At 50.9% G+C, this 14717-nt stretch overlaps 1 protein-coding gene across 2 annotated transcripts in view; it reads right to left on the reverse strand.

Moving 5' to 3' along the window:
- Nucleotides 1–14717, reverse strand: part of SLC4A3 (solute carrier family 4 member 3) — a 33840-nt gene that overhangs the window by 14892 nt on the left and 4231 nt on the right. For both annotated transcript variants that reach the window (XM_064434757.1, XM_064434756.1), the window contains exons 2-8: nt 13726–13866; nt 12310–12466; nt 8442–8773; nt 7888–8030; nt 7110–7321; nt 1072–1223; nt 278–458 (exon numbers count right to left, since the gene is read on the reverse strand). In XM_064434757.1, the coding sequence (XP_064290827.1) occupies nt 278–458; nt 1072–1223; nt 7110–7321; nt 7888–8030; nt 8442–8773; nt 12310–12466; nt 13726–13779 (1231 nt within the window). In that variant the 5' untranslated portion in view covers nt 13780–13866. The remainder of the gene's footprint in view (nt 1–277; nt 459–1071; nt 1224–7109; nt 7322–7887; nt 8031–8441; nt 8774–12309; nt 12467–13725; nt 13867–14717) is intronic.

Below are 14717 nucleotides of genomic sequence, written 5' to 3' on the forward strand. Positions count from 1 at the left end.
TGGGTCTAAGGCCTGCTGGCCAAGGCACAGCTGGGGGTTGCAGCTTCCATGAGCCTGACACCAGTGAAGCAGAGCATGGAACCAACACAGGCACCCTTGAGCCAATGCAAACCCTGCCAAACAGGCTGCAGATTGTCTGTCTCCACAGACCCTACATGAAGCCTGGACACAAATGCTGTTTCATGTCTCCAGGGAGGGACCTATCAGTGACAGAAGCTATCCAGCAAAACCTGTCCTAGAGCAAGAGGCAAGCCCTGGTCTGCTCTTCCTCACTCACCGTGGGCAATAGTCTTCCTGAGCTCCAACAGACTGCGGAAGGACAGTGAAGCCACATGGGGTTTGCCCCACCTTGCTGTATCCTCCTCCACATCCTCCTCAAACTTGATCCAGCGGGCTGTCTCCCTCCAGTGCATCTCCTGGTTCTTATCCACCACCAGCTCATTCAGCTCCACAAACACCTAGTGTGGATCACAAGGACATGAGATGCATACAGCTCTACCGGCAGCACACAGAAAGCCTCAGCTCTGCTCTCGAGGTACTGCCTGGTCTGATGTGCTACTGGAACAAACCTGCCATGTTTAACCAGAGCTTTACTGCACAGAAGCAGCCAGGATAAATATCACTGACAGCATGGCAGGAGCTTCCATCAGCACAAGGAGCACCAGAAAGCTCCAAGTCACATGGTGTGGGCAGAAAGGAGAAAATAATGCAATGCAGCATCCATTTCTACCAAACTGCTGCAATTTTGTCCTCTACCTTCTTTTTGGTTTTCCCCTAAATTTCCCACACTCTCCAGAGATAGTGATGTTACTGTGCTGCCAACTTCCACAACAACATTACCATTTCTGTGACTTTTAAATGTCTTTCCCAAAGTCAAAGCTTTGTGGTTTCAGGGAAATCTTCCCTTATATTGAAAAAAGTGTATTTTCAGCTCTCACGATAATGGATAATAGCATTAAATGTCACCCTCAAGGTCATGTAAAGGAAACACATTTATCACTTTATAAATTGCATGTTTCTAGTCCTGATTTACAGCTTCTGAACAAGTGTGGGAGGACAGCACATGGATACCTCGTGGGGCTTTCTATCCAACTTCTTCTTCTTCTTCTTTTTCTTGACAGATGGAGTTGATGCTAATTTTTTGCTTGTCCTGGTGATCTGACTCCGAGACGGTTTTTTCATCAGATGCCTCCTCACACCTGGGTTATCTTCAAAGCGGTGGCCTGAAGACACAGGAAAGGAAAAAAGGCCACCAATTTGTCTAGTGGACATACACCATCTGGCAGGGAAACACATCCAAGCACGTCCTTCTCTCATTAACTTAGGCTATCAAAGCCCTGGCAGCTGGAGAACTCACCATCCTCCTCCAGAATTCTGAAGATTCTTTCTGCCTCATTTGCCTACTTTCATGTATTCCAGAGATGTGAGCTTACTTCTCCACAAAGAAGGCTTCCTCCTAGGCTGTGCATACACTCGGGGCTTCATCACAAATGCTTTTACTCATGGTACTCGAACAAGTGGTGTGGGAATCCTCCCCATATTCCCTCAACAAAAAGCAACCTGCAGCCTTGCCTGCAGTTCTGCACCCACACAGCAAAGGCAGGCACCTGGCTGGGCCCCACCTCTTGCACCAGGGGAAGGCCTGGTGCTCAGCAAGCATGAAGGGCAGTGAAAGGGAAGGATATTTAGCTGCTGCTCTGGGAGACATAAGGAAATATTAATGTCTGTTTTATTTAATTGTGTGACGAGACTGTAGGCTAACACTGCAGCCTGGGGCTGGCTCGGGGCTGGCAGTGAAGTCGAGCTGTTGCTCTTCTAGACAATCCGCAGCGCCGCTGTAATGCCCTCAGAAAGGTCTGCCTCAGAGACTGGCTGGCTGAGGAAAAGCCCCACAAAGCCTCTGCAGAGGCTCTAAAGGCTGTCCTACAGACCCATCACTGTGCTGCTGGCTAGCCAGTGCCCACCAAAATGCAGCCACAACCACGCCAGCCTTTTTGAAATGCCAGAGAAACAGCACCAGGAAACAGCCTGCCAGAGAGAATTTCCCTGGACACTACCCAGGGACAGCAAGTGTATCTTTCTCAGCACAGACAACCCACAGGAATGTGGAAACCCTCAGATCCTCATTACAGGATGGGCAGGCTCGCCCAACTAGATTATGGAGTCAGGGCTTTTGCTCAGCTTTGGTCCATTGTGGTTTGCTGGCTGTGCTTGTAAGACAATGCCAAGGTTTTCTCCCTGGCAGAGCAAGGGCAGCTCTCCACTGGTTGGGGGAATATTCTGCCTACATATATCTTTCTGAACTTAGCTTCAAGACCTGCAGCTTTCAGGGTATGAGAGACAGTAAAAAGCACAGGGTTTTAAGTCTGAGTGGTCTCTTTGATGTTGCAGAAAAATATCTGTACACGTCTGGCATGGAAAGACCCACCCGGCATCAGGCCAGGCATACCATGGCCTTGCACCTTGAAAATCTGGGTCGCTAAATTAAATATAAAATGAATCAATACTGAGCCTCAGGGCATTTTCCCCCATTGGCTGCCCTGCTGATGCACGTCTTGCTGATGGCGGGACCCCTCCCTGCTCCACTTACTGCACTGCAATGTCAATAGGAGCCAATAATGGCCCAATAACCACACCGAACGTTTCTGGGAGCCGGGCACGTGTGGGGCTTCCATGGAGTTTCACACGGATTTCTCAGTTCCTGCATAGACAGTAGCCACTTCAGCACACTCAGTATGAGCTCATGCATGAAACAAGCAGTCCACCATGCAGATGATCTTGGTATCTGGCATCTTTGCTCCAATCCCTGCAGCTTGTGATTCTCCTATGCACCCTGGGACTCCTTCTCTCTGTGTCCCTGGAAAACCAGGGCCCAAGTACACTCTACCCAGCAAGACAGAGAACAGCAAGCTTTCCTCTCAACAATAACAACTTATTACACAGTGCTGTTCAACAACAGCCCTAGAATGCATCCACAGGTGTCTAGTATTAGCCAGACAATGGCTGGAGGACAGATAAAAAGCAAGGATCCACATTTCCTGACAGCATCTCCAGTGACTCCCACACTCACTGACAGGGACAGGAATTAGACTGGAATCAGAGTGCTGCATGGTCAGAGAGCATCACTGAAGGCACATCTCCAGAGCCCTACCTACAGTAGGCTATGGAGAGATCTACTTTGCTGCTCTTCCTTGGTAATGTTTGTGGCTATTGAGATGCCAGCTGGGGGATACAACTCACAGAAGCAGGGTGGGCACCTGGTCTTAATTTAGGAGAACCACTGGCTTTGGGAGTCCCATGCAGAACCCAGCTCTGCTCCAGGCTGCCCTACAGAGACCCCTTCTGTGTCCTGTCAGATTGGTGCCTTCCCCAAGGAAAGTCAAGCTCAAGAGAGCACCTAAAAGTCCTTTTTCAGGACAGGATCTTAGACTGAGACCAAAGGGTGATACACTCAGGGCATACATCTGTTCTTCTTGCTTGAAGACAAACTCCCAAGGAGTACTGCTCTTGTTGTAGCTCCTCTACAGTGCTCCCCAAGATCTGAGTGTGAAGACAGTGACAACGTCAGAGGACAGAGAGCAATTCCTATGGTAGCTCCACTACAATGAACTGGTAGGTCACCCTCCCACACAGCATCTCCTACAGTCTCTTCCAGAAGATGGTCTCATCATGTTAGCTTCCACAGTCAGATTTCTTCAGATGAGCAAGTTCCTTTTCCACCAGCTTAATTTGAATATAACAAATATGACTGCAGTGGTTAAAGTCTTCCCTTAAAAATGCCTTTGCTAGCAGGCAATTGCCTTCAATTTACACCTTCCTGTTCCTGTCCTTTCACTTCCCTCCATCCACAAAAAGGAAGACCAGAAAGAGGCATCTGAGTATTTGTATCAGTACTAGAGAGCAACCTGCTATGCTGACATCACAAGGATAATACACACTGACCAGCCACTCTAATGGTTAAGTTACAGCAAGAAAAAAGAGATTTTAAACTTGGACTTTTGAAATATATAAAAAGACACTTAAAACTCAGATTCTTGAAAATTTAAAACTAGACTAAATGGAATGCTAATCAACATACTGTAAGACACAGCCCAGTGCTGGCTTCTGGAAAAAGCTACTGCCCTGTCCTGCACAGAGCCCAAGTCTCTCCTAGATGATGCTAAGTTCACTGTGACAGGGACAGCTCATCCCTGCTGCCAACCAAGTGTCCAGGTCCAGCACTCCCCATGCTCCAAACATTTAAAGGAATGCAAGGAGACCAAGGACTCCATTCTGCTCAAAATATATTCCTCCTGGATCTGAGTTGGGCCTGGAAGAGGCATTGCCATGCAGTAATAGCTGGGCAAGTGGCACTGGCTGAAAGTGAACTGGCTCTGCACAAAATAGACTCTGGTGTCCCGGCCATGTCCAACTCTGCCATACCTCTCTGCAGGATTAATCCACAATGTGGATTCATTATACAATTAAGAGTTTACTGTACAGAGCACCTACAGTATTAGCTGTAGCAATCAATGAACATGTTATGTACTAGAAAGCCCAATTTCCCCACTTTGTAAGTGATGCATTATCACACCTTACAGAGTGATCTGCCCCTTCTACCTGCCCAAGAATATCCATGTTTTCCAAGGTGAACCTGGAACAATTTCTTACACTTTTAATTCACAGTTCATTCAGCCTGGGACAGCTGATGGGACCAATTTGCTCCAGGTTTCTATTTTGAACTTTGCTACTATTATATGCCCTATCAATTTACAGTAACAAGTAGCAGACTTGTTACTGTAACAGCCAGAAGCTAATCCCCACTAGCTGGTCCCTGCAGAAGCACACAGGCAGACATTTTCTCCTGAAGGCTTGTAAAGATGGAACAGATGACAAAGAGAACAGGATGCTGGGACTGAGAGGCAGGGAAAATTAAGTTTTTTGCCCAAGATCAAACAAGTCTGCAGCAGAGGCAGAAACTGAACCAAGACAACCTGAGCTCCAGTTACAATCACCCTGCTTTCCCACTCCTCTGTGTTAAGCTGTTCAGTGGGCTAGTTCTGGGACACCACCCTCCCATGTGCACTCCTAAAATCCCTTGAAAAATTAACAGATGATCCAGATGAGGACATTTGCACAACCACCCATGAGCCATGGCTATCAACAGTACCACTCCCAATGTGGGACACCTTTTAGCATCATGTACCAAGGAAGGACCCCTGCGAGAGATGGGAGTGAGGGTCTGGTCACCCACCTCACGACCTCTGAGACAGCTCAGAGATTGCTCTGCAAGGGATGTGAAGGTACAGAAACAGATGCAGAGAACAGGAAGGCATTCTTGACTCTCAAGATTCCTATTCTCTCCTTCCCTGCTTTTCCTACTCTTGCTTCCTTTCTTCCTCTTTTCTCCCATCCAGGGACCCCAGCCTAGGGATGAGCTAGTTTCACAGCTCAAGCATGCAGATACAAAGACTAGGTTATTTTTTTTCCTTTGGGCAATTAGGCTACGGTGCAGAGCTAGAACCTGATACCCACCTCCGCTGTCAGATCCGCACCTCGACTCAAATTCCAGCAAAAAGAGCAGCAGCACACTGTCACCTTGTGCTACAAATGGAAGGGGAAATCTCTTTGTCCTTATACACACCTCAGAGCAGCTGCTTTTTCTCTGCATGGGCCACATCCTGATAAGCAGTAACAGCAAGATGCAGCTGCCTCTGGAGCTGCTCGAGTGAGACACACACAGGAAAGCACCTCAGCACTACAACACAGATTGGTACTAAGACCTCACACAGACACACAGGCATCAGGCAGCTCCTCTGGTGTCCCCAGACACACAGTGGAGCAGACTGTACTTTCTCTAAACCAGAAGACCAACCTGACATGGAGAGGGTACAGACAACAAACACAGGAGGGGGTTATGCACTGTAGCAGGGGGTTCTGATCTACAGCTGCAACCATGGGGTCACTGCTGTGGTACTTACAGGTGGGCTCCCCGCCTGGGTAGCCCAGATGGTTTCTGATGGCCTCCCATAAATCATAGTCTTCAAAATTGAAAGCAAATTCATCAAAGTCTTCATAGCCGAGTGAGTTGCGAATACAGGTGCTTAACACTACCTCCGGGCTGCTGCCCCCTTCTGATTCCTTTGGCTCCTCTCTCTCTTGAAGGGTTGTCATGTTGTCCTTGTGAAGGTCAGGGGTCAGGTGTCATGAAGGACACGCCTTCAGATGAGGAGCCAGGACAGCCAGGCTGACGTGTGGAAAGCAAGCTGCCCCCCTGGGGGGGCTCACCACAGCCCCGGGGCCAGCCCCAGAGCCGCGCTCCCCTGCTCACGGGGCATGAAGGTGCCGGCTGAGCAGCCCCGAGGACTGACGAGTTCCAGGAAGACTGGCTCCACCCAGGGATGCTTCTGTGGGGGCTGCCCCCCAGCTCCTCCAGAGCAGGGTCCTCGCTTTTCCGTGGGGTCTTGTGCCAGCTGCCCAGGGATGCAGCCCGTGGCCCGGGCACAGCCAGGCTGCATGTGCAGCACCGCTTTCCTCCCTCACTCCCCTCTGGTGTCTCCCTCCCTCTCCAGCCTGCAGAGCAACCTATTGAATTCTCCATGTCCTCAGGCCCGGAGCGTGCATTTCCATGACGTCTCTTGTCTCTGTCCTCGTGCCACGCACAGGGGCAGTCCCCCTCTGAGGCGCTCCAGAGGAGGCAGCTGCCTCTGCCAGGAGAGCAGAGGAGAGGGGAGGCTCCTCACCTCAGGTTTTCTGCAATAGCAGAGCTGGCAGCGTGTCACACAGAGGGCTGATCGCTGGGAAAGTGTGTCAGGAGAGGAGAGAGCTGGGTCTCAGGGAATTGCTGGAAACCCTGAACTGGAGAGGACAGGGGTCTGGGTGGTGGAGCAGGCATCCATGGGGTAGGTGGGAGTAGAGATGCTGAAAACACAAGGATCAGCACTGTGGACAATACAAAGCTGACAGAGATGAGACACTGCTGGAAAAGAAGGATCTGGGGAACAGGAAGGTGAGGACCAGGTCCTGTGGCAGGCTGAAGAGCATGCCTGAGGCTGCTAGGGGAGAGCAAGAGAAGCACAGGACAAAGGGACACACGCACTGGTAACGCGGGGAGTGTTGTAAAGCCTCACTTTTCATGCCATCCAAGTCAGCAGACGCCAGCATCTGGGCCTCGGCCTCGTCGGTGGGGACGCGCTGGTAGGCCGCGCTCTCCAGGGTGGTCATGCTGCCGATGCACATCCTCTCCTTCAAGTCATAGGTCACCCGCTGTCCACTCGCCACCTGGCCCCAGGCCTTGCGCTTCTCCCACCCGCGCGACAGACGCTCTCGAGGCCCGGGGGGGCTGCAGGAACCAAAGAGACTGACAGTAGTAAGCAGGGTGAATGAGGATGGCCAGTGGCCTCAGGGGCTGGGGTCCCATGGCCCAGCCCTGACCAGCAAGCCCCTGAGAGAGAGCAGGGCCAGCAGTCATCTCCTGCAAAACCTGAAGGCTGCTCCTTCTGCTCCTCCTCTTCCCTACCACAGAGTGGGACCAGCTTGTGCCCAGTACCAGGGACCTACCCCTGAGTCAATGGCCTCATGGTCCCCTCCTGGGGCTTCCCAGCTTGCAGCTCAGCAGGACAGCACAAGTTAGCTGGGAGGAAGGGTACTCCAGGTGTGCAGCCCAGTGCCTCTAACCCTGCACTGTGGGGATCCCGTGCACCCAGGGAGGTTGCAGGAGTCCCATGGAATCACCATCCCACCAGAGAGCAGCCCTGTTGCTCACAGATGCTCTCCCTCTGGGGCCCATGTCCCTTCTGACTCATCAGGCAAGTTCAGGCTAATCACAGCCACTGCCCCAGGGGACAGACTCTGTGCAGTGACCTTGAGCCAGGGAGAGCAGCAGGCAGCCTGGCACCGCTCACCTACCTGTGGAGAGAGGCAGGGCCCTTGTCCTGCAGCAGGTCAGCAAAGCGAGGCATGGGGGACAGGATGCCACACTCCTCCTCCACGTGGAACTGCGCGGGAGCCGCAGTGCTGCTGGACTCCTCCTCATCGCTGCCAACGGTGAACTGCAGAGACAACAGTCCTGACAGCAAGAGCTGGGCAGACAGCCTGCACCCCAATCCTTGGCACACAGATGCTCCCCAAAATGGGCCACAATGGCTTTCCCCACATGCCCCATACCCTGGCACTGGTCATATTGAGCCCTCCACTGTACTATAAAACTTAAGAACAGACACACTGATCTTCCCCCATGGGTACTGCAGCCCCAAAATGCTCATGCACACCCACCCCTGCATCCACACCAAGCAATGACTTACCTGTCACTGTCCACCTCTACTAGGCAAGGACAAAAACACTCTTCCCACAATACTGCACAGCTAGAACTTCTTATCCCTGAGCAGCTTACTTGCTGGCACCCTCCTACCACCTCCCTCCAGACTCCAAGCCCCATCCACATAGGCATGTCCTGGCCTTGCCTTTGGTTTGCTTGGGGACTCCAGCTTAGGGGATGTGTCCTTCCCACGAGCTTCAGCCTCAGATTCAGCAGAGATTTCTTTCTCCTGGACCTCCTCTGCCTCAGATTCTCCTTCTTCCTCTTCTTCTTCTTCCTCTTCTTCCTCCTCTTCTCCCTCCTCGTCCTCTTCCTGGATGGTGGGGGTCACCTCTGAGGGAGGTATTGAGGTTTTCTTCTTTTTCCTTCTCCTTTTTTTCCTCCTGCTGGCACGGGGTGGCCTCTTTTGGAACTTGAGGGCAGAAGGGAGGTGAGTGGAAAGGGGATGATGGATGTGGTGCGAGGTTTGGCGGTGGACTGAGAGAGAAAAAGAGAGTCAGGGGCAGGAAAAGGCTGGGAGGAACCTGCCAGGCGCCCCTCCAGGAAACAGCATGGTCTGAAGATCAAGGGCCAGGAAGGGCAAGGAGAGCCACCAGCCCACAGGGACATAGCAAAGCTCTTTCAGTGATGCAGCAGGCTGTGTCCAGCCTGGGATAGGTGGGGACACAGCCCCTGTGCAATGCCAAACCACCCCAACACAGCTCTACTGCCCTGGGGAAGGCAGCACTCTCCCTGTGCTGCCAAAAGCCATTTGCATGACTGTGCAGAGCTGCAGTGACCTGCCATGGGCAACATCCCCTTCCTAAACATGGGGTAATGTTTCTTGCATCCTCAAACAAGCATAATTTGCGCCCTTTACAAACTTTTTAGGGACATTAGTTAGTGGTTAGGCCATGGCTTAGTGGTGGACTTGGTGTTAGGTTTACAGTTGGACTTGATGATCTTAGAAGACTTTTCCATCCTAAATTAGAATGATTTCTTTTCTGCATAATGTTTATTTGAGTTGAATAGATGTAGCTTATTTATCCCCCAGGCTTTGAAGAAAGTTCCTCCTACACAGCCACAGGAACAACAGTGCAGAAGTAACCTAAGTCCAAATCCCAGGTACTTCGAGGGCATGTGTTGTACCAGCCTCTGAAATGCCAGTTCAGTTAGGAGGCTGTCTTTTAAAAACCAGGGTAAAGAAACAGGGCAGAAGGACTTTTCTTTAAACTAATCTACAAAGAAAAATTCATACAGACTTGACCTGGGTGTCATGGGAATTACAGAATGAGAAGAAATTAAGGGCACTTCTGAGCCTTCACTCCAAAACAAAGGCAACGCACCAGGCAGGAAAGAGGGTAAGCTCAGCATCCCACTGTGAGAGAAAGAGAAGCCATTGCTGCCAGGGCTAGCTGCAGGCACAAAGCCTCCCACGGACAGTCTGCAGGATGCACAGGTCCTGGGGCTGCACCCGGGGAGGCTGAAATCAAGGGGGCACTGGCCACTTGGCAAGGGGGTGGTGCTCGGCAGCTCTTCCTGAGCAATTGTTTCCAGACAGTTTAAATTTGGTTCCTTCCCACCTTTCCTGTGACATGGCAGCAAAATCTGTTTATAGTGAAAACTACCTTCAAAGGACATTTTCAATGTAGGCTGTAACCTTCTCCCTGGGAGAGCCAGGCAGGTTCATTGTTCTGCTGTCATGTTTCCTTTCCTTTGGTTTCTCAAGTCTTTTCTCCATTGTTTCCCCCCTTGGGAACAGCAGGGATATTTCACACATCCCCCTGGTTCAGAAGAAACAGCTTGTGGCAAGATTAGAGGAGATTTAGAATGGTCAGATATCTGCACAGTGGAAATAGTTTGGAATAGTTTTTCTCTCAAAAGTGTTTTTTCTTTGACTTAACTGGGTGTACCCTATTTCATTCACAAGATGTGGAAGACAGACCCTCTTGTCCTGCTGCTCTACTTCCATAGCATGCCACAGGTAGGTCAGGCACGAATTTCTAATATAAGAAGCAAGGAAGACCTCAACTGTACACACGTTGCTCCTTCAACAGCACAAAGCTGCTGATGAGGACACAGCCCATCTTTCCCTTCTGGCTTGGTCACCTCAGTCCAAGACAGAAACCTTTATGTTTTGGATCAGAAGGAAACTGAAGCCTTGGGCTGCAGGGAAGGGCAGTGATGGTGTGTGATCTGGCACAGAAGAGGGGAACACTGCTCTTCTCTTCACCCCTGCACTCAGCCCTTCTCAGGTCAACTAATCACTTCTCCACAGAGGTGGCCTGGAGGTAGGAAAAACACACCTCTCCAAAACACAAAAGCATTCATACTTCCCTCTTCTTCCTCCTTGTTTTCCTGTGCATCCAGTCCCTTCCCTCCCTCCCTGCTCCCTTCCCTGAACTGCCTGTCTTTATGGAAAGTTACTGCCAAACTAGTGTCCCAGATGTTTGATTACATTTCTTGGTGAACTTGATACAAGAGATATGAAATAGTAATTTAAATAGGGAGCCCAGAAGGAAGAGCCTACATATTAGGAATTCTTGGCTTTGACTAGAGCAGGAAAAATTTCTAAGCCCAGAGAACATTCACCTCTATGGGCTGGTATGTTATCTTTAAAAGTCTAATGACCTAACCAGATTTTCCAGCTTTATATACAAACTGCATAAAACTTTTGATAACCAGGGTTGATGTAGCCCTAGACAACAGAAATACATCACGGGTTCAGAGGAAAACAAGCTTGGTTCTGACAAAAGAAAAATAATTCTCCTATTAATAAGGGAAAAAACCGCAACCCCAAACAGTACAAATCTCTAGTTAAAATTTTCCAAAAGCTTCTGCCATGCATGCTCAAGCAGATCATCCATGTCCTCCAAGCCAACCCGCAGACCTGTGCACACAGGCAGAGCTGCTGAGCAGGTAGGTCCTACGGGCACAGGACAGGAATTCAACCACAGCAAAGCTTTCAGCACCTTGCAGCCATGTGCACGAGTGACTGTGAGCCCAGATGGGAAGTGTTATTTGAATGGAGCCTCTGTAGAGAAATGACACAGGCAAAAAAACCAGCAGCTGAGGTGCACTACAGTAATAGACTTTTACCAGCAAGCTTTTATAACAGCCATTGGAAATGAGTGGCCAAGCAGAAAACAGCCTGGTGATGTACTTGGGACATAATGTTCCCAAGGTTGTAGCTCATCAAAGCCAAGCTGGAAAAGAAGCACTATGCGACTGTGGAGAGCCACAGACTGGGAAAATCTCCCAACCACTGCTACGTGTCTGCCACACAAACAGGCTCCTGGACGGGGGCCTCTTCCTGCCCTTCACTGCTGTTACTACAAAGTAACATAACCCACCTACACCAGGCAACAGCTTATGGTCACTCCTGTCAGTACATTCTCATTTAACACCCAAAGTGACTTTGGGCAGACCAGTTGCCTTCATCATGAAAGAGCAGATAGAGGAATAGATATGCTACTCAGATAAATTCAGGTGAGATAACTACAGCACTTTAAATTCACACTCCATTTTTATTTTGCAGTTCCTTTCTTTGATCAGATAAGCCCAGTGGATTCTTGAGTGTTATTTAGAAATATACAGGCATGTCTGACTGGAGCCATCTGCTTTCAGACTGGGGAGGACAGCCTGGCTTCTGGTCACGTTTGGATGTTTCTTGGCAGCCACATGGAAGAAAAATTGCTTTAAAACTGGAAAATCCAACTTAGGGAAGTAGCTGCAGAGGTCTCAGAGACTGGTCTAGGAGGTGAAGGAACACCCTGGGCTGAGCTACGGCTGCTGGGTGGGCTGTGCAGTAGCTATGCCTATGGAGACAGAGAAAACAGGAACAGACTGGGAACAGGCCGTGGGCACTGGTGCTAAACTGTGTGTACATAGCACCTTGGGAACGCTCTGGAGGAAGGAAGTGAATGGCAGGCTAATACAATCTGCAGTCCTGGCACAAGGCTGCAGAGCACGTGGGACCGAGCGAGGGCTGGTGGTGAGGTTGGAAGGGGTACAACGTTTCAAAACCTACATACATTCAAAATCTCTCTCACTGTAGCTGCGACTTTGCTTCTCCAGATTGCTTGATGCTGACTTGCTTATCAGGTCCCCAAATCTCTCGATTGACAAAGTCTTATCCAAGTCCTCATCGTCCTCGGCACCAGGAGAGGCTTTCTCTGCGTCATCTCTGCCCTGCACAGAAACCGCCAGTAAGAATCAAACACGGCAGACCCCTAAAGCCCTCCGGATCCTCCTGCCCTTCCAACAGTAACTGCTTGCTAAGGAGCACCAGGCTCCACACAACAGGCCTGGGGCACAGTGTCTCACACAAAGGCACAGCTCTGCTCAAAATCAAGTGCCAGAACAGACCATCAAGCTCCAAGGCACACTCTGCAGACACTAAGGTATCTGCAGGGATACCTTAGCAGTCCTCCACACCTCTCTTGAGTGGCAGGTATCAAGGGAATATGCCAGTGCCTGTTTTTCCCATTAGAGGAAATGCGTAGCTTTTGTTTGGCTGGAATTTCTCTCTCCTCACATTTAACTGCTGCTCTCTGGCCTCCCTTTTGCCCAGTCTGCCATCTCTCTCATTCTTAGACTTCCTCTGTATTTCCTCTGGGGAGACAGCATCCCTGCTCTGGTGAGTTGCCATTGGGTCAGTGACCACCCTGTGCCTTCCCACCTCCCCTCCAAAAATCTAGAGTCTCCCCGTTCCTCTTGGATGCCTTCTTCAGGCTTTTCTGCCCATTTTCCTCCTGTTTCAGGCAATGGGAACCTCTCTGCCTTTTGCTGGTGGAAGTGCCCTGACATGAGCATCACCAGGTGCCCGCTGGCCTTCCTTTCTTTCTTTCTTTCTTTCTGAGCAGCTGCAGCTGGTAAAATTTTCCATCAATATAGCTGAAATGCCAGCGTGGAGCTGTTGTGGACTCCCGTGTTTCCATGGAAACAGGAGGAGGCCCAACTGTGACAAATCTGCTAGGCAGAAAGAGGGAGCAAGGCAGCTTTACTGAGAGATCCCTCTCCTCGCATCCCTGTTCTTAGCTGGGGCCTAGGAGCAGCTTTGTGTCTGTGGGTGCGACTGCTTCTCCTCTCACCTTAGCACAGGTGTCCCAAGCCCAGCCTGAACAGGCAGAGTCTGTTTTCAAGCTGCTCAGCTCCTCCTGTCACTTGTGTACCCTACCCAATGGCACGTGAAGGCACAGGGGCCTCACAGAGCAATCTCTGGCCTTTTCTGGGCCACAGTTTGCTGTCTGTGTGGAGAGGATCCGGGCTCATGGGCAGCCCCGGGGCACACTTTGTGCAGACTGTCCCCAGTAAATGCAGGCTGTGTCTCCTACTGCAGCACGCTGCCAGGACACAGCCCTGCTCTCAGCCAGCAGGAGCACGGTCCCTGGGGAAGAGACAGCCCCGCTGCTGCTGCTGCTGCTGCTGCTGCTGGATTCCCACCTCACCTGCTGCAAGTCGATGAAGACATCTCCTACGGGAGGGGACTCTCCAGCTGCCATTTTGGTTCAGGACCTAAGGGCCTGGGCAAAATATCAACCCTTCTCTTTCACCGGCAGGCACCCAGCAAACCTGGAGAGTGGCATAACCTGTGGAGAGAGGGCAGGACAAGGGAATGTCGTGGGAGACTGCTGGCCACTGCCCTCAAGCCCCTGGCTCCTGATCCAGAGGTCACCTCACCAGCCCCTGGAGAGCCTCCCTGGCATCACTAGGACAGGCCTGTCCCCAGTAGTGTGCAGGGGCAAGTGGCCCAGCCCACGCTGCTTTGGCCACCAGCTCCAGCTGATCATGGATAGATGGGATCCTGTCCTTCTCTGGAAGGTCAGAGGGGCCAGTGGAGACACCAGCTATATATAGCTCCTGCATGGGCTGTGCAGGAGAAAGAAAAGCTTGCTGCTCAGCCACCTCTACAGCAGCACACCAGTGCAAAGTTGGGGTGTGACTGGCCACCAGGGACAGAAAAAGTCAGAGAGATCAGGTGCTGGGAGTACAGGCCAGGAGCAGGCAGCAGAGTGGTCCTGTGGCACCTAGCTTTAACTGGACAGATCCCAAAAAAGGCCAGAAGGAACCACAGAGAGCTGTGCAGACCACAGAGATAGGACAAGGACAGACAGTTCATCATCCAAACACCACACACAAAACAATACATGTTACAGGCAAAGAGACCAAGGCTGCAGATCTGTGCCCTGTCAGCACTGGCAGGAGTAAAGAACACACAGGTCTCTGAGGACAGCACAAAGGAACAATCTGCTCAATATCCAGCTACAGGTGAGGAAGGCAAAGAGGTGCTACGCTTGACAAGGACTAGGATGCAGACTAACACAGAAACACCTCTGGTCAAACCATCTACAGCAGCAGCACAGCCTAAACAGCATGGGCTGCACCCCAAGAACTGGAGATGGTACAGAGATTGGCACTAGGAAGACACTGATCCCAAAAA

Source organism: Passer domesticus, chromosome 10 (assembly GCF_036417665.1).
Source record: "Passer domesticus isolate bPasDom1 chromosome 10, bPasDom1.hap1, whole genome shotgun sequence".
Lineage (NCBI taxonomy): Eukaryota > Metazoa > Chordata > Aves > Passeriformes > Passeridae > Passer > Passer domesticus.